The sequence below is a fragment of the Sturnus vulgaris genome, chromosome 7 (genome assembly GCF_052056855.1).
Source record: "Sturnus vulgaris isolate bStuVul1 chromosome 7, bStuVul1.hap1, whole genome shotgun sequence".
NCBI lineage: Eukaryota > Metazoa > Chordata > Aves > Passeriformes > Sturnidae > Sturnus > Sturnus vulgaris.
This window is the reverse complement of record NC_142249.1, coordinates 40,751,895-40,767,970: the sequence shown is the minus strand read 5'-3', so window position 1 is coordinate 40,767,970 and position 16,076 is coordinate 40,751,895. Positions and strand designations below refer to the sequence as shown.

Genomic DNA, 16,076 nt, shown 5'->3' with positions numbered 1-16,076 from the left:
ACTGGGATCAAGCTGGAGGAGGGTATTGCCAAAACAACAACTTTCTGTTACATATTCCTAAAATTCAGCCATTTAAACCTGCTGAACCGGGAGGGTTGGACTCCATGAGTGACCTGGGATTCATCCTGGCAAATCCAGGAATTCCCTGGGAAGGATCCCAGCCATGGCTGGTGCCTGCCTGAGCAGCAGGGTCCTGTTGGAAGCTCTGAGTTGCACAAGAGCAGCAAAAGGATCTAAAAAAAAAAAAGCAGAAAGAGCTTCACTTCTTCCCTGCTAGGGAATCCTGGCACAGCATTCCCAGGAAAAACGAGGCTCCTCCATCCCTGCAGGTGTGCAGAGCCAGGGCTGGACAACCTGGAGCAGCCTGGGCTGGTGGAAGGTGTCCCTGCCTGTGGCAGGGGTGGAATGGGATGAGATTCCAACTTTAATCATCCCATATTCTGCAATTCTTTAAATGGAAGTTGGGCGTTAAAATATTCAACGTTAATATTCGCTATTGCTTTTTTTTGTTTGTTTTTTTCCTCAGGATTCACCAGAATCCGATGTGGAACGAGAGAAGGACAAGAAAGAAAGAGAGAGGGACAGTGAGAAGGAAAGAGCCAGACAGAGATCCGAGTCCAAGCATAAATCTCCCACTAAAAAACGCCCTGGAAAAGATTCTGTAAGCTCTGCTTCCTTTTTTTCCTCCTGAAATTTGGGCTCTGGCAGCAGGATCTGCTGGATGCTGCTCCATAGGGCTGCTCTGGGAAAGGCCAGAGGTGGGATTTGATCATCCTGGAGGGATTTGATCATCCTGGAGGGATTTGCCATTCCCAAATTGGGATTTTTTGTTTTTTCTGAGTGACACGGAGCAGCCCTGGCTGTGTGTCCCTGCTCTCTGGGAAATGCCACGGTGGCCACTGTCCCCTCTGTCCACAGGGAAACTGGGACACCTCTGGCAGCGAGCTGAGCGAGGGGGAGCTGGAGAAGCAGAGGAGGACTCTGTTGGAACAGCTGGATGAAGATCAATGAGAAGATCCACGATACCAAAAAATGTTTACAGGTGGCAAAATAAAACCAAGCCTCGTGTGGGCGAGGCCCTGGGGCCGGTGGCCCGTGGCCCGTGGCCACAACAACGGTGGCTTTTAGTTTTTTAACCACTTTTCAATCCGGTCAAAAAGTAGAAAAAAAAAATCCGTGGAATTCTGAAGGGCAAAGCTGTGCCTGGCCTGGAGCTGCAGGGTGGGGTGGGGACTGGGATCCCCTGGAGGGGACAGCAGTGTCCCCAAGCACTTTCCCAGTGTCCTTCCCAAGGCAGGGAACAACCCTGGGCTGCCTGGGCAGAGCCCAGCTCAGCTGCAGGAAGAAAAAATTCCTAATTTAATTCCTCGTGCTTTTATTCACTCATGGATTTGGTCGGGTGGGATGATTTTTTTTTTTTTTTTTGTTTTGTTTTGTTGTTGTTTTTATTTTTTTGGGAAGGCAGCAGCAGGAGTGAGGAATCCTTGTCCCGATGTTTTCTGCAAACCCCTGGATTTTGGGGATTGTTTGGCACTGGAACTTTTGTCCAAGACTGATTGGTGTCCAATTCCCGACGCCCATCCATCCCAAATCCCCGGGAATAATGTGCAGGATGGGAATTTCCCGCTGTGCCAGCAGAGGGAGCGTTGACAACACAACACCACAACCCCTTCGGCATTCCCAAAAATCCCCAAAAATCCCGGCCCAGCCCCGCTTTTTACTCCAGCCTTCCTCTCCACTTTTTTCCTCTCCCCTTTGGGAAAATTTAGGACTAAAAAATCCGACGTTCAAAGCAAATTTCCCTGTGTTGCCTTAAGAGGAGGCTGCAGAGCCCAGGGGAGGGAGGAGAAGCAGCTCCAGCCCCGTTTCCCAGCCCCTGCTCGTGGTGGGGGGAGAAAATTTGGGAAGCCGCTGTCCTTGGAATATTTTTGTACATTTTTATCAATGATTAAACCTTGTCTTTCAGCATGTACTGGTATTTATTTCTCCTTAAATACTCGGTACAGCTCAGGAGCCACGGGATCACTCGTTTGAAGACTTTTTAAGTTTCTTTTCAGAGATTTTTTTTTTTTTCCTGAGTTTTGACCATTTCTACCAGTGCATTAAAAAAACACCCAAAGGATCCAATTCTCCAGGGAATTCCCTGGGGAGGCTGCAGGGCTCAGAATCCTCCAGAACACCCCGAGACTGAAATGAGCTCTTCAAAATATAAAATGCAGGAGGTTGTAACCAGTTTTTCCTGGGATGCTTTGGATTTTTTTCTTGGGATGCTTTGGGATTTTTTCCTGAGATCTTTGGGATTTTTTCTTGGGTACTTCGGGATTTTTTCCTGGGATACTTTGGGATTTTTTCCTGGGATGCTTTGGGATTTTTTCCCGAGATCTTTGGGATTTTTTTCCTTGGGATGCTTTGGATTTTCTGGGATGCTTTGGGATTTTTTCCTGGGATACTTCGGGATTTTTTCCTGGGATGCTTTGGGATTTTTTTTCCTGAGATCTTTGGGATTTTTTTCCTTGGGATGCTTTGGATTTTCTGGGATGCTTTGGGATTTTTTTCCTGGATTGCTTTGGAATTTTTCCTGGGATACTTTGGGATTTTTTCCTGGGATGCTTTGGGATTTTTTCCTGAGATCTTTGTGATTTTTTTCCTGGGGTTCTTTGGGATTTCCTGGGATGCTTTAGGATGGGAAAGCACATCCCAATCCTGCTCTTTCCCCCTGAAATGTTGCTGGGTTTGTTCAGACAGGGCTTGGTTGGGATTTTTGGTACCCATGGGGTGTTTGGTGTGGAATTCCAGGCTGGAAGCAGTGACAGGGAGGAAATTCCAGGATTTTTTCCTGCCCCTTCTGCATTTATGGGATATCCCAAAATGGGAAAACTCCAGGTGGGAAGAGCCCAGCAGAGCTTGGGAAAAGGGAAGGCAGCAGATCCTGGAATGTGGCACAGATTTGGGAGAAGGATTTCGAATCTGACAGGTCCTAAAAACAGGGAAAAACTTCTTCCAATGCTTTTATTTTATTTTATTTTATTTTATTTTATTTTATTTTATTTTATTTTATTTTATTTCCTTGCCTCCACACAAATTCAAGGAAAAAGTTGTTCCTGAGGGAATATCACTCTTACAAGGTTTGCCTTGCTTTTTTCCATTCAAAATAAAAAACTGGGAATGTCAATTATTCCAATGGTGGAGTTTTCTTAAAATCTTAAATTCAGTTTGCTGCAATAAACTCGGCCTAAGCTGAGCCTGCTTTTTTAAACCAAGCAAGGCAGGATTGAGTTTTTCAGGGAATTTAGTTCAGGCTTATTTTTCCAGCTTTTTTTTTTTTTTTGGTGTTTTCCTCCTCTTTCCTATTTCCCAGCCCCATTTTTTCCTGTGGCAGCCCCAGCACAACCAACAGCTCCAAACTCTGCCTTCCCACCTGGAAACTGGATGGAAATTTAGGCAAATTGATTCTTTTTAATCGATTATTTGATTATTTTGGATGATTTTTTTTTTAAGAGTGTCCATCAACGTTGAAACTTTGGCTGTGCTGGTTAATCCTGACCCTCCTTCAGAATAATTTTATTAAACCCTTTTTAAAAATTAAATTTGATATTAAAATTCAGGTTGTTTAGGCCTTAAATATTTGGATTGGGTGCATTTCTGGACAATATGAATTCCCATTTATTTCTCTCCAGGTTTTCTCCCTGGAACATCCAAACCCCAAATTTCTTCCCTCAGCCTCTTCCAGAATAATGAAAGAATAAATTGATTCTTTCAAAATTCTTTCCATTTTCATCCACACAAGCTCCAGGTGTTCACCTATCAAATACCACCTTTTTTTTTTAATAAAAACCCAGGTAAAAGCTCCCCAAAAAAACCCCTCTGGATTTCAGTGTAGTAGTGTAAATATTTTATTTATTTTATGGCAGGAACAGACCAGGAAAGGAACGTGAACTGCTTTAGAAAACACTTCTAATCTTGCTAAGAAGCAAATCTATGACTAGAAAAATATTAAAGAGAACATGCCAGCTTGGCTTTCACTTTGGGCTTTGATTAAAAAAATACCTTTGAGCTGAAGAAAATGAGATTTAGTGCCGATACCCCCACAAGTGCTGGAATTTGAAATGCAAACGATGCAATTTTCTTTGATCCAAACTCTCATTGCAACAGTGGCATGTTCTCTTTAGCAGGTCAAGTACACAGTGCTGTAAATGCAAAAACTTGGCAGTTTCTCAAGGAAAAAAAATCCTGGAAATTGGTCAACGTGGTAACTCTTGAGTCCCAAACTGTCCTTTTAGTTAAATATAAAAACAAAAACTATAAGTTAAAATAACATTCAGATTGTATAGCACAGGCTTGATGCATTTATTTCCTTTTAAACAATATTTACAATATTACTCAGAGGCTAAGGGGGAGGGGTGGGGAGGAAGTGTAAAAACCATAAAAAACTGCACCAATTTTGTAGCAAAATATCTGTACATTTAAAAACAGATTATCATATAACTACACATTATCCGAGGGGGGGAAAAATAAAAAAAAAAAAAGAAAAAAAGAAAAAACAAACAAACCAAAAAAAAAAAAAAAAAGGGACCTTCACCAGTGGTTCACGGGAGCACAATGGAAAAGGGGCAAAGAAAATTCAGTGGTTAAATACTATACAAGAAATTTTACAATGAACAGAGGGATGAGCCCAGGCAGGGAAGCTGGAAGCAAAATGGGATTTGGGAAGGACAAACTTCTGCTCCTGCAGTGGGATCTGTCCTGCTGCTGCTCTGCCTCTCAGGGAGGGAAAATCCTAAATTTGCCTCCTGCCCCTGTTTTTTTTTTCTTTTTTTTTCTTTTTTAAGGCTTGGGAAATGGCACGGAGAGCCTAAAAAAACCCAGCGGGAATTTCAGTCTGGGCTTGCCCTCAGCAGGAATGGAGTGGGAATGGTCAGAGGCGGAGCAGGGCCGCAATCCCCCCACCACGGAGCTGGACTGCTGCTCGGAGCCTAACACTGATTACTGGCTGTTAATTGCTTAGTGCTAATTAATAAATAACGCCGTTATCCCAAGGCTGCCGTCCTTGGCCCCCCCATCCCAATCCTGCTCCTTTCCATCCCTGTGGGCCCAAGGGCTGGGCTGCTGCTCCTCGGGATCCTTTTCATTCCCACAAAGCTTTTAAATGGCTTTGTTTGTCCTTCTCGTTCAAAAAAGAGCCCTGAGGGGCAGCTGAAGGCCCAGCACTCAAAGCCAAGCACATCCCAGTATTCCCAGTATTCCCAGTATTCCCAGTTTTCAACCAGTCAGGCCCACAGGACCCTTTGCTCTCACCAATCCAACCCCCCCCCCCCCAAAAAAAAAAAAAACAACCCATATTTTACATTTTGGTTACAAATCCTGCCGAGACCTCCAGCGAGGAACCCGAGCACCCCCAAGGCCGCGGCCGGGATCCGTCGGAGCAGGAACTTCCATTCCAGGCACTTGGGCGTGGAGAGCGCGGAGCCCCCCAAAAAAAACCAAAAAAAAACAACAAAAAAAAACCCGCAACAAATCCCTTTTCCTGTCCAAGGAGGGCGGTGGGGGCCAGGCGCGGCTCGCAGGGCTCACAGGGCCAGCTCGGCGCCGTTGGGGCGCAGGCCGTGCTCGTCGAAGCGGCGGCGGACGCTCCTCCTCAGCGCATCGGCGCGGCGGTACGGCTGGCTGCGGAGATCTGCGGGGACACTGCGCCTCAGCAACGACACACGGACACACGGACAGACACACGGACAGACAGACAGACACACGGACACACGGACAGACACACGGACAGACAGACAGACACACGGACAGACACACGGACACACGGACAGACACACGGACACGGACACACGGACAGACAGCACCGACACACCGACACACGGACAGACACACCGACACACGGACAGACACACCGACACACGGACAGACAGACAGACACACCGACACCACACGGACACACGGACAGACAGACAGACACACGGACACCACACCGACACACGGACAGACAGACAGCACCGACACACCGACACACGGACAGACAGACAGACACACGGACACACCGACACACGGACAGACACACGGACACACCGACACCACACCGACACACGGACAGACACACGGACAGACAGACAGACACACGGACACACGGACAGACAGACAAACACACGGACAGCACCGACACACCGACACAGACACACGGACAGACAGACACACGGACAGACAGACAGACACACGGACAGCACCGATACACCGACACACGGACAGCACCGATACACGGACAGACAGACAGACACACGGACAGCACACTGACACACCGACACACAGACACCACACCGACACACAGACGGACACACGGACAGCACCCACACACAGACACACCGACACACGGACAGACAGACACAGAGACAGCACCGATACACCGACACACGGACACACAGACAGACAGACAGACACTACACCGACACCACACCGACACACAGACAGCACAACGACACACGGACACACAGAGACACCGAAACACCGACACAGACACACGGACACCACACCGACACACAGACACACCGACACACGGACACACGGACAGCACCGATACACCGACACGGCACGACACACCCACACACACCCGCTGGAAACCAGCCAAAGCAGCTTGGGGAGAACGGCAGCGGGGACGGGGTGGGAGAGGGGTGGGAGAAGGATGGGATAAGGATGGAAGAATGATGGGAGGATGGGATAAAAACGGGATAAGGAGGATGGGAGAAGGATGAGATAAAAATGGGAGAAGGAAGGGATAAGGACAGGAGAAGGATGAGAGGATGAGATAAGAATGGGAGGAGGATGGGAGAAGAATAGGAGAAGGAAGGGATAAGGATGAGAGAAGGATGGGACGATGGGAGAAGGATAAGGATGGGAGAAGGAAGGGATAAGGATGGGATGAGAATGGGATAAAAATGGGATAAGGATGGGAGGATGGGAGAAGGATGGATGTGCCACAACTACTCGCCCCAATGGCGGGGTAATACTGGTGGGATCACCGTGGATGTGAATGTGGGATCGTGGGGATGTCCTGTGGGGATGTGAATGTGGGATCACAGGGATGTTAATGTGGGATCAGGGATGGTGCTGTGGGATCAGGGATGGTGCTGTGGGATCACAGGGATGTGAATGTGGGATCAGGGATGGTGCTGTGGGATCAGGGATGTGCTGTGGGATCACAGGGATGTGCTGTGGGATCAGTGTCCCCTCACAGCTGTCACAAAGGCCCCACAGACCCCAGGCAGGTCCTTTGGGGTGTTCCCTGCATTCTCCAGCAAACACCAGAGCTGGAGGATGCTCCTCAAGGCAGCCACAGCAGGGTGGATTTAGGATCCCCAGATCCCATTTAGGATGGATTCATGGGATCATTCAGGTTGCCAAGGACCCCTGAGATCTGAAAGAGGCGCCCTGGGAGAAGCAGCTGGCGCTGGGTTGGGATTCTCCAGCTGCTCTCCATGATGCTGATGCTTCACCCATCAGCCAAGGAGGGGAGAGCCCGGGAGGGAACACTGAGCATGGGATGGGATGGGATGGGATGGATGGAAAAGGGAGGAAGCTGATGGATGGGATGGTGGAACGTGACATTACAGGTGTCACATGTGCTGTCACCTGTGCACCTACAAGCCCTGAGGACAATTCCAGTTCCAATATTGCTCTCCTGGCCAACAGATCTGTGCTGGACTGGGCAAATCCCTCACATTTCCTGGGTAACTCGTGGTGGGAATTACACAGAACTCCCAAAGCTCTCAGCTCTCCCCTCTCCACACCTGGAGCTGGAGACTCCACCTCAGGCAGAACCCAACTGTGGGGCTGCAACACCTGGGGACAAACCTGGGGACACCTGGGGACAAACCTGGGCACACCTGGGGACACCTGGGGACACCCGGGGCCAACAGCCCAACTGTTTTGGGCTGGACTTGAAGAGAAATGGCCAAAGCAGAGTGTGATGGTGATGGCTTCACACCAACAGCACCTGGGGACAGGATTATTATGGGCTGGACTTGAACTGGAATGGCCAAAATGGAGTGTGAGGATGGTCACCAACCAACAGCACTTGGGGACAAGACTGTTGTGGGCTGGACTTGAGGAGAAGTGGCCAAAACAGTGACGATGGGCACCAGCCAAGACCCTGTGGATCCCTGCACCTCCAGAGGTGAAAATCGAGGGTCTGGGTCTCCCCTGGCCTCGAGGGTCTCACCAGTATTAGCTCAGCCACATCTACCACCAGCTGCCTGGCACAGAGAGAGAGGAGGAAGCCAAGTAAAAAGTGATGCTTGCCAGCTCTGGGAATCCTCCACCACGGCTGTGCTAGAAGAAATCCTTACCCTCGAGTGAACATTGGGAAATTTAGTGATATTATTCTTCTTTAGGGCTAAACAGAAAAAAAACAAAACAAAACAAAACAACAAACAGAGAAAAAAAAAAAAACAAACGACAAAACACAAAAAAAACGATGGTTAAGTAAAAAAATGGGATGGAGAATGAAAAGTCAGTGTTCAAACCTCCCGGGCACACAGCACAGAGCAGGAGGGGTTAGGCAGGGCAGGAGGGACAGGGAGAGCTCCCTGCTCCAATTCCAAGCTGCTTTGAAGGTTGGCTCCAGGGAGAGAAGACAGAGAGAACCCAGAAGAGCAAAGAACCGTGGAGAGGGTTAGTCTGGGGATGGACTGGCAGCACGGATGGAATTCCACAGGCAGGGTGGCAGGAGCACTGCTGCCTTCTTAGGCTGAGTCCTTAGGGAGGACAGCAGTGCCCAGGCCCTGCAATGGCTCAGTTCCATGGCAGCTTGGCCTCAGCACCATTCCCTGCATTCCCAGCCCTGCTCCCCACTCCCCCCTGCCCAGTGAGAATTCCTGATTCCATCAAATAAAGCTGGCATGGAACTGGCATGGAACACAAGAGTTAAATGTGGATGTGACCAAACAAGGAGAGATTGTTCCACCCCGTGCAAGCTGAACATGCAGGTGCTGCTGAGGAATCCTAAACCACCCCATGGGTGACATTCCCCAGGCAGAAGCCACCCCCAAGGCCATTCCCAAGGTCCATGCAGCCCAGAATTCCAGCGGCAGGGGCCACATGCACGGCACCCCGAGGTGACAGACGAGCCAGGTGAGCTGTCACTGCTCGGGCTGCAGGAGACTCAGCCCAGTGACTCCCACCTGGCTGTGCTATGGGACACAGTGGGATGGGATGGGATCAATGGCACGGGATCAATGGCATGGGATCAATGGGATGAAGAGGACATGCAACAGAGGGGACACCACTAGGACGTCAGGAGGACGCTGGACACCACTACAACACTCAACAGTCACAGATTCCTGGCTGAGATCCACACGGACAAAGTGGCACAAAGCCTACAGCGACCTTCCTGCTTTCTAAGAGCGCCAGGTGTGAGAGGGGGAGAGTTTAGAAATGGAATTCCTCGGGGACAACGGGGTCGCAGAAGAAGCGAGAGCCGCGCTTGGCGCTTCGGGCGGTGAACGGCACCGTCTTCAGCACTGCATGGGAACAACAAGAGCCACACTCACAGCAGCCCCAGCACTGCTCCGGCCACGGCCACAGCTCCGGGCTGCCACAGGGGACACTGGCACGCTGGGACACGCTCCAGCCTGCTCCTCACTGGCCCTGGGACAAGGCGCTGGGGAGGAGCGGGGAGGGGTTTGGGTTGGAAGGGAATTGAAACTCATCCCATCCCATGGGCAGGGACACCTCCCGCTGTCCCAGGCTGCTCCAAGCCCTGCCCAGCCTGGCCTGGGACATTTCCAGGGATTCAGGGGCAGCCACAGCTGATCTGGGCACCCTGTGCCAGCCATGCCCACCCTTCCCAATCCCTGATCATTCCTTCACCCTAAAGCCATTCCCTCATATCCTCTAATAAAATAATTCCCTGGAAAAACATGCTTTAAGGTGTGCTACAGGTTTGTGGGAACACCTTGGTGTTTGGGATGATTTGGGATGGAAGGAACCATAAATCCCATCCCATCCACCCCTGCCAAGGCAGGGACACCTCCCACTGTCCCAGGCTGCTCCAAACCCTGTCCAGCCTGGCCTGGGACAATTCCAGGAATGGGAGGTGCAGGATTTACTGGGAGATCCCCAGGAATGGGAGGTGCAGGATTTACTGGGAGATCCCCAGGATTGGGAGGTGCAGGATTTACTGGGAGATCCCCAGGGTTTGGAGGTGCAGGATTTACTGGGAGATCTCCAGGAATGGGAGGTGCAGGATTTACTGAGAGATCTCCAGGATTGGGGAGGTGCAGGATTTACTGGGAGATCTCCAGGGTTTGGAAGTGACCTCAGTCCTACCTGACCTTCCATGCCTGACCTTTCATCCTCCATGGCTTTGAGGCCCCAAAATGGGCAAATCCAGGCACAGGAGCACAGGAAATATTTAATTGGAGCCTGGCACCCTCTCCCCTGGTGTTTTTTTCCACGGGGATGGGTGTCTGCCTCACAATCTGCTCCTGCCCCACAGCAGAACCATTTTTCCAATTAAAGAAGTCCCAGGAGTGTGGAGGAGTTGTGGAAGCCGTGCCAGGTTGGCTATTGCTGCCCTTTAAATGAGGAATGTTATCTCAGGGCCACTGACCAAGGTTAAAAGGAGTTGGGAAAGCTTCACACACAAATTCCCTGACTTTCCTCAGTGAGGGATCAAACAGCTCCCCTGCCCTTCTGCAGGAAAAACTCCCGTGGAAAACTTCCAGGAGCAGCTGGCAAAGATTTTTTGGGGTTTTTTTTTGGGTTCTGTGCAAGGAAATGGAGTTTGTGAAGCTCCTGAGCTGTTAAATCATTTTCCTTCCACACCAGATGTGAAAAACGTGTGGAAAACTTCCAGTTCTGTGATGCCAGAAGCTGGAAATGTGAAAAATAATTTAATTCCTGGGAAAGATGCAGTTCAGGTGGCTTTTGATCAGCAAACATTGGCAGCCAAGTCCTGGCTGCACCAGGGGCTGTGTCCCCTCCCTCTGGAATCTGCAGGAAAACCTGGAGCAGTTTGGGGTCACTGGGGCTCGACTGGAGCATTTCTGGGATCAGTCTTACTGAAAACAGGGAATCTTCATCCTCACACTGATCCCATCTGGGGGGAGAACAAAGGGATCTGGGCCAGATGCACACGGCACAGCTGGAGCAGCTGTGGGATCAGGCCCTCCCTGCCTGCCCTAAACCCCGGGAATGTCCCCACAAGCTGAGGAGAAGGAGCAGAACCTTCTGGACTCGCTCCATGTCACACAAACAACGCCCTCAGGAGGGGACAAAGGCCTGGGGCAGCCACTCAGCAGATCAGCCCTGGGAATTCCTGAGGCTGGAATATCCCCCTGGGAATTCCTGAGGCTGGAATATCCCCCTGGGAACTCCTGAGGCTGGAATATCCCCCTGGGAATTCCTGAGGCTGGAATATCCCCCTGGGAACTCCTGAGGCTGAAATTCCCAGCTGGCTGGCAGTGGGGAGGGGGGCAGGGGGTACCTGTGATGGGAACAGGGGTCAGGGGTTAGGGGGGTACCTGTGATGGGTTCAGAGTTCAGGGGTTACCTGTGACAGGGTCAGGGTTCAGGGGTTACCTGTGACAGGGTCAGGGTTCAGGGGTTACCTGTGACAAGGTCAGGGTTCAGGGTTCAGCGTTAGGGGGGTACCTGTGCTGGGGACAGGGGTCAGGGGGCGGTACCTGTGACAGAGTTCAGGGTTCAGGGGGTACCTGTGACAGGGTCAGGGGTTACCTGTGACGGGTACAGGGTTCAGGGGTGCCTGTGAGGGGGTCAGGGGTACCTGTGACGGGTACAGGGGTGGGGGTCAGGGCTGGGGGTGGGGGTACCTGTGATGATGTCCTCGATGGCCCCGTCCTTGCCCTCGTACACGTGCCGGTTGTCCTTGACCTGGCGGCGCCGCAGCTCCGCGATCAGCTCCTGCTGCTGCCGCCGGCTCTTGTGCGAGGGGGACTGGGAACACGCACGGGGGGCTCAGGATGAGGCTCCAGCTCTCCTGGGCTTCCTGCTGAACCTCACACACACACACCCCACCCATCCCTGCCATTCCCGGCCCATTCCCAAGGAGCCCTGGGCTCCTGCTCCGTGGGGAAGGCACGAAAGGATAAAGTTCAGCTCGTGGAAATACGGAAAAAAAAATTCTTTCCACCTGTTCGGTTTTCCTTAATTTTTGCAGACTTCCACAGCAGCACAACCACACGCAGCTTTTCCAGCCTATCCCAGTTCCCTCCATAAAAATTTCCAGACTCTTTCTAGGCAGCTGCAATTCCTCACTCAGAGCTGAGGTTACACGATCCCACCTGGAAGCCGAGTTTGTCCCGTACCTTTTGGTCCTGCTGCTCCATCAACGCTTCCTGCTCCATGAGCTTTTCCATTAATGCCTGCTCCTGCTTTTTCCTCAGCTCGTTCTCTTCCTCTGCTTGCTGTTGGTGAGAAAAATCCACGGGTTAGAGATTCCAGGGGAGCCAGGGAGGGATGGGATCTGTGCCACCATGGGGCTGTCTGGGGGAGAAGGAGAAAGGAGAAAGGAGAAAGGAGAAAGGAGAAAGGAGAAAGGAGGAGAAGGAGGAAAAGAAAAGGAGGAAAAAGAGAAGAAGGAGAGGAATATAGGAGGAGAAGTGGGGGGAGGACAAAGAGGCTGAGGAGAAGGAGAAAGAGGAGGAGGAAGAGAAGAAAGAGGAGGAAGAGGAAGCTCTGGTTTACCTTGTAGGCCTTCACAAAGCGGACAAACACCGGGAAGAAAACCGAGGGTGGGGTTGTCTTGGGATTCTCCCCGAAATACTTCACAGCATCATCAAAGGCATCCTGCAACAGGCACAGCCTCAGTGCCCTGCTCACCCTGCAGGCATCCTCCCCAGCCCACCATTCCCTGGAGAGGCAGAGCACAGAGCACGGCAGTACCTGGGCTATTTTGGCATCGTCCTGGAGCTTCTTCAGCTTGCCCTCGTTGCTCTGGATGAAGTCCTTGAGCATGGTGTTGTGGTCATGCATGGTGTACTCACGCTTGGTGAGCTCCAGGCCCCTCTGCAGCTCCTTCACATCCAGCAGGACATTCTCCAGGGACACTGCGGGGTGACACAGTGCCTTGGGTTGAAAATCAGGCTGTGGCCAGCAGTGTGTGCTCTGTCCCAGCTGTTAAACCAGCTGGGCTTTGGATCTTTCTCTCCAAAGGGATCTCTCCTGTTCATGGCTCAGCTGTTAAACCAGCTGGGCTTTGGATCTTTCTCTTGCCCACAGCCCATCCTCCCTCCAGGAGATCTCTCCTGTTCATGGCCATGCAGTCCCAGGGCAGGGCTGATCAAATTCCATCATCCCATTGGGAGATGCTCCAGCCAGGGCAGGAGCCGAGCATTTCCTACCCAGATCAAAGGGGAGATTTGGAACAGCAGAGCAGCCTTTTCCCACTGCATCCCAGAGGAAAACCAGAGCCTTGCACATCATCCCTGCAGCTTTGGAGGAAAACTGCACCTTGTGCAGGAGCCCTGCTCCAGCAGAACCACATCTGTCACTGCAGGAGGATGCAGCCACCATGGAATGGGACTGCACCAACCCTGACTGACTGACACAGTGTCAGATTGGATTCTCACTCTGACAGTGGTCTGACCTTTTTTTTTTTTTTGTTTATTTTTGGTTTTGTTTTTTTGTTTTTTTGTTTGTTGGTTTTGGTTTTTTTTTTTTTCTCTGTAATACTGTATTTCTATTTTAATTTCCCTAGTAAAGAACTGTTATTCCCATTCTCGTATCTTTACCCGAGAGCCCCTTAATTCCAAAACTCCAACAATTTGGACGCACTGAGTTCACATTCTCCATTTCAAGAGAGGCTCCTGCCTTTCCTCACAAACTCCTGTCTTTCACACCAAGGCCCACAGTGAGCAATGCCAGGCACAGGTGAGGCAGCAATGCCGGGCACAGGTGAGGCAGCAGTGCCCACCCTGCAGGGCACAGGTGAGGCAGCAGTGCCCACCCTGCAGGGCACAGGTGAGGCAGCAATGCCGGGCACAGGTGAGGCAGCAGTGCCCACCCTGCAGGGCACAGGGGGCTGTACCTGCTGCTGCCTTCTCCACGTAGTGCAGCTCGTTGTAGAACAGGGCCACGTGCTGGTATTTGTCCTTCACCACGTTGGAGATGTAGTGCAGCAGCGTCTGCTTGCGATCCGTGGATTTGGTCTCCAGGAGCTGGGAAGGGCAGGGGAGGAGGAGTGAGGAGCTGGGAGCACGATCCAAGCAAAGGGACTCGGTGGTGAGAACATTCCAGAGGGTTTTCCATGCTGGGAAGAACCAGGGGAGTCCCCCAGCAGCCACCTGGGTCACCACGAGCCCCTGAAGGGCCACAGGGTTGGGATAGAGAGGGTGGGAAACTGGGAAAGGTTCCAGGGGTGATGGATACGAGCCCAGGGTGCCCAGGTGGGCAAGAGACCCCTGGGCTGTGCCTGTCCCTGTGCTGGCACTGCTGGGACACCTCCAGGGCTGGGGACAGCTCTGGGACAGGAGCGACCCTGAGGGGCTGGAGAGTGGCCAGGAGAGGGAACGGAGCTGGGAAAGGGCTGGAGAATTCCTGAGGGAGATGGGAAAGGGGCTGGAGAATTCCTGAGGGAAATGGGAAAGGGGCTGGAGAATTCCTGAGGGAAACGGGAAAGGGGCTGGAGAATTCCTGAGGGAAACGGGAAAGGGACTGGAGAATTCCTGAGGGAAACGGGAAAGGGGCTGGAGAATTCCTGAGGGAAACGGGAAAGGGGCTGGAGAATTCCTGAGGGAAATGGGAAAGGGGCTGGAGAATTCCTGAGGGAAACGGGAAAGGGACTGGAGAATTCCTGAGGGAAACGGGAAAGGGGCTGGAGAATTCCTGAGGGAAATGGGAAAGGACTGGAGAATTCCTGAGGGAAATGGGAAAGGGGCTGGAGAATTCCTGAGGGAAATGGAAAAGGGGCTGGAGAATTCCTGAGGGAAATGGGAAAGGGGCTGGAGAATTCCTGAGGGAAATGGGAAAGGGGCCGGAGAATTCCTGAGGGAAATGGGAAAGGGGATGGAGAATTCCTGAGGGAAATGGGAAGGGGCTCAGGCTGCAGCAAAGGAGGATCCCGAGGGATCTTTTCCCTCTCTGGAATTCCCTGACAGGAGGGCACAGCCGGGGGGATTTGGGATCTTATCCCAGGGAACAGGGACAGGAGGAGAGGGAACGGCCTCAGGCTGGGCCAGGGGAGGGCAGGGTGGATTTTGGGACAATTCCTTCATGGAAAAGGGGCTCAGGTGTTGTCCCCATCCCTGCTGGGATTTCACAGCCCTGGGGATGTGACACTGGGGACAGGGGCAGTGCTGGCAATGTTGGACTCCATGATCTTGGAAGGTTTTTCCAACCTGAAGAATTGCACTGTCACTCTCAGTGCCCACATCACATCCCTGCTTTTCTTACCAGGTCCAGACTCTGCAGCTTAAATCCATACACAGCCCCTCGCTTGCTGCTGTTCATGTAATTCCCAAGGGCCAGGATGATCTGCCAGGATGAAACAGAGCAGAGCAGGAATTCTCAGGGCAAATTCCTGGAGGTTTAGACACCCCTGGAAGGAGAGCTGGGATCAGACCTACCTCCAGGATCTTCTTAAGTTTTTGGGATGACTTTATGGAGACAGAGGCAGCGATGATGGCGTGGAGTTGCTGCAGGGAAACACAGGGAGAGCTTTGGTCAATGCACATCCAGCCAGGAGGAAAATTAACACCCAAACACTCACATCCTGAAAAAAATATCCTTCCTGGGTTTCATCCACACCATGAGACAGAGCAATGGATGTTCCTCTGCCATGGAGCCAGGCTGGGAGAGCTGGGAATGTTCCCCTGGAGAAGGGAAGGATCCAGGGAGAGCTGGGAATGTTCCCCTGGAGAAGGGAAGGATCCAGGGAGAGCTGGGAATGTTCCCCTGGAGAAGGGAAGGATCCAAGGAGAGCTTCCAGCACATTCCAGGGCCTGAAGGGGCTCCAGGAGAGCTGGAGAGGGACTGGGGACAAGGGATGGAGGGACAGGACACAGGGAATGGCTCCCAGTGCCAGAGGGCAGGGATGGATGGGATGTTGGGAATTGGGAATTCCT

General features: G+C 51.7%; 2 protein-coding genes across 9 annotated transcripts in view; one reads left to right on the top strand and one right to left on the bottom strand.

The window, feature by feature from the left end:
• The window catches only part of PRPF40A (pre-mRNA processing factor 40A), a 28,505-nt gene extending 25,333 nt beyond the window's left edge, over window positions 1-3,172 (top strand). Inside the window, exons 25-26 of the mRNA XM_088168446.1 lie at window positions 527-661; window positions 919-3,172. Of these exons, the coding sequence (XP_088024572.1) occupies window positions 527-661; window positions 919-1,011 (228 nt within the window). The 3' untranslated portion in view covers window positions 1,012-3,172. The remainder of the gene's footprint in view (window positions 1-526; window positions 662-918) is intronic.
• A 705-nt stretch (window positions 3,173-3,877) lies between these two features.
• Window positions 3,878-16,076, bottom strand: part of FMNL2 (formin like 2) — a 117,912-nt gene continuing 105,713 nt past the window's right edge. For 2 of the 8 annotated variants that reach the window (XM_088168441.1, XM_088168444.1), the window contains 8 exons: window positions 15,579-15,647; window positions 15,406-15,486; window positions 14,042-14,171; window positions 12,898-13,061; window positions 12,700-12,801; window positions 12,321-12,419; window positions 11,826-11,949; window positions 3,878-5,674 (listed from right to left, as the gene is read on the bottom strand). In XM_088168441.1, the coding sequence (XP_088024567.1) occupies window positions 5,568-5,674; window positions 11,826-11,949; window positions 12,321-12,419; window positions 12,700-12,801; window positions 12,898-13,061; window positions 14,042-14,171; window positions 15,406-15,486; window positions 15,579-15,647 (876 nt within the window). In that variant the 3' untranslated portion in view covers window positions 3,878-5,567. Of the gene's footprint in view, window positions 5,675-7,008; window positions 9,513-11,825; window positions 11,950-12,320; window positions 12,420-12,699; window positions 12,802-12,897; window positions 13,062-14,041; window positions 14,172-15,405; window positions 15,487-15,578; window positions 15,648-16,076 lie in introns of those variants that run through there. The other 6 variants (XM_088168439.1, XM_088168440.1, XM_088168442.1 and 3 more) reach the window with 4 other exon arrangements.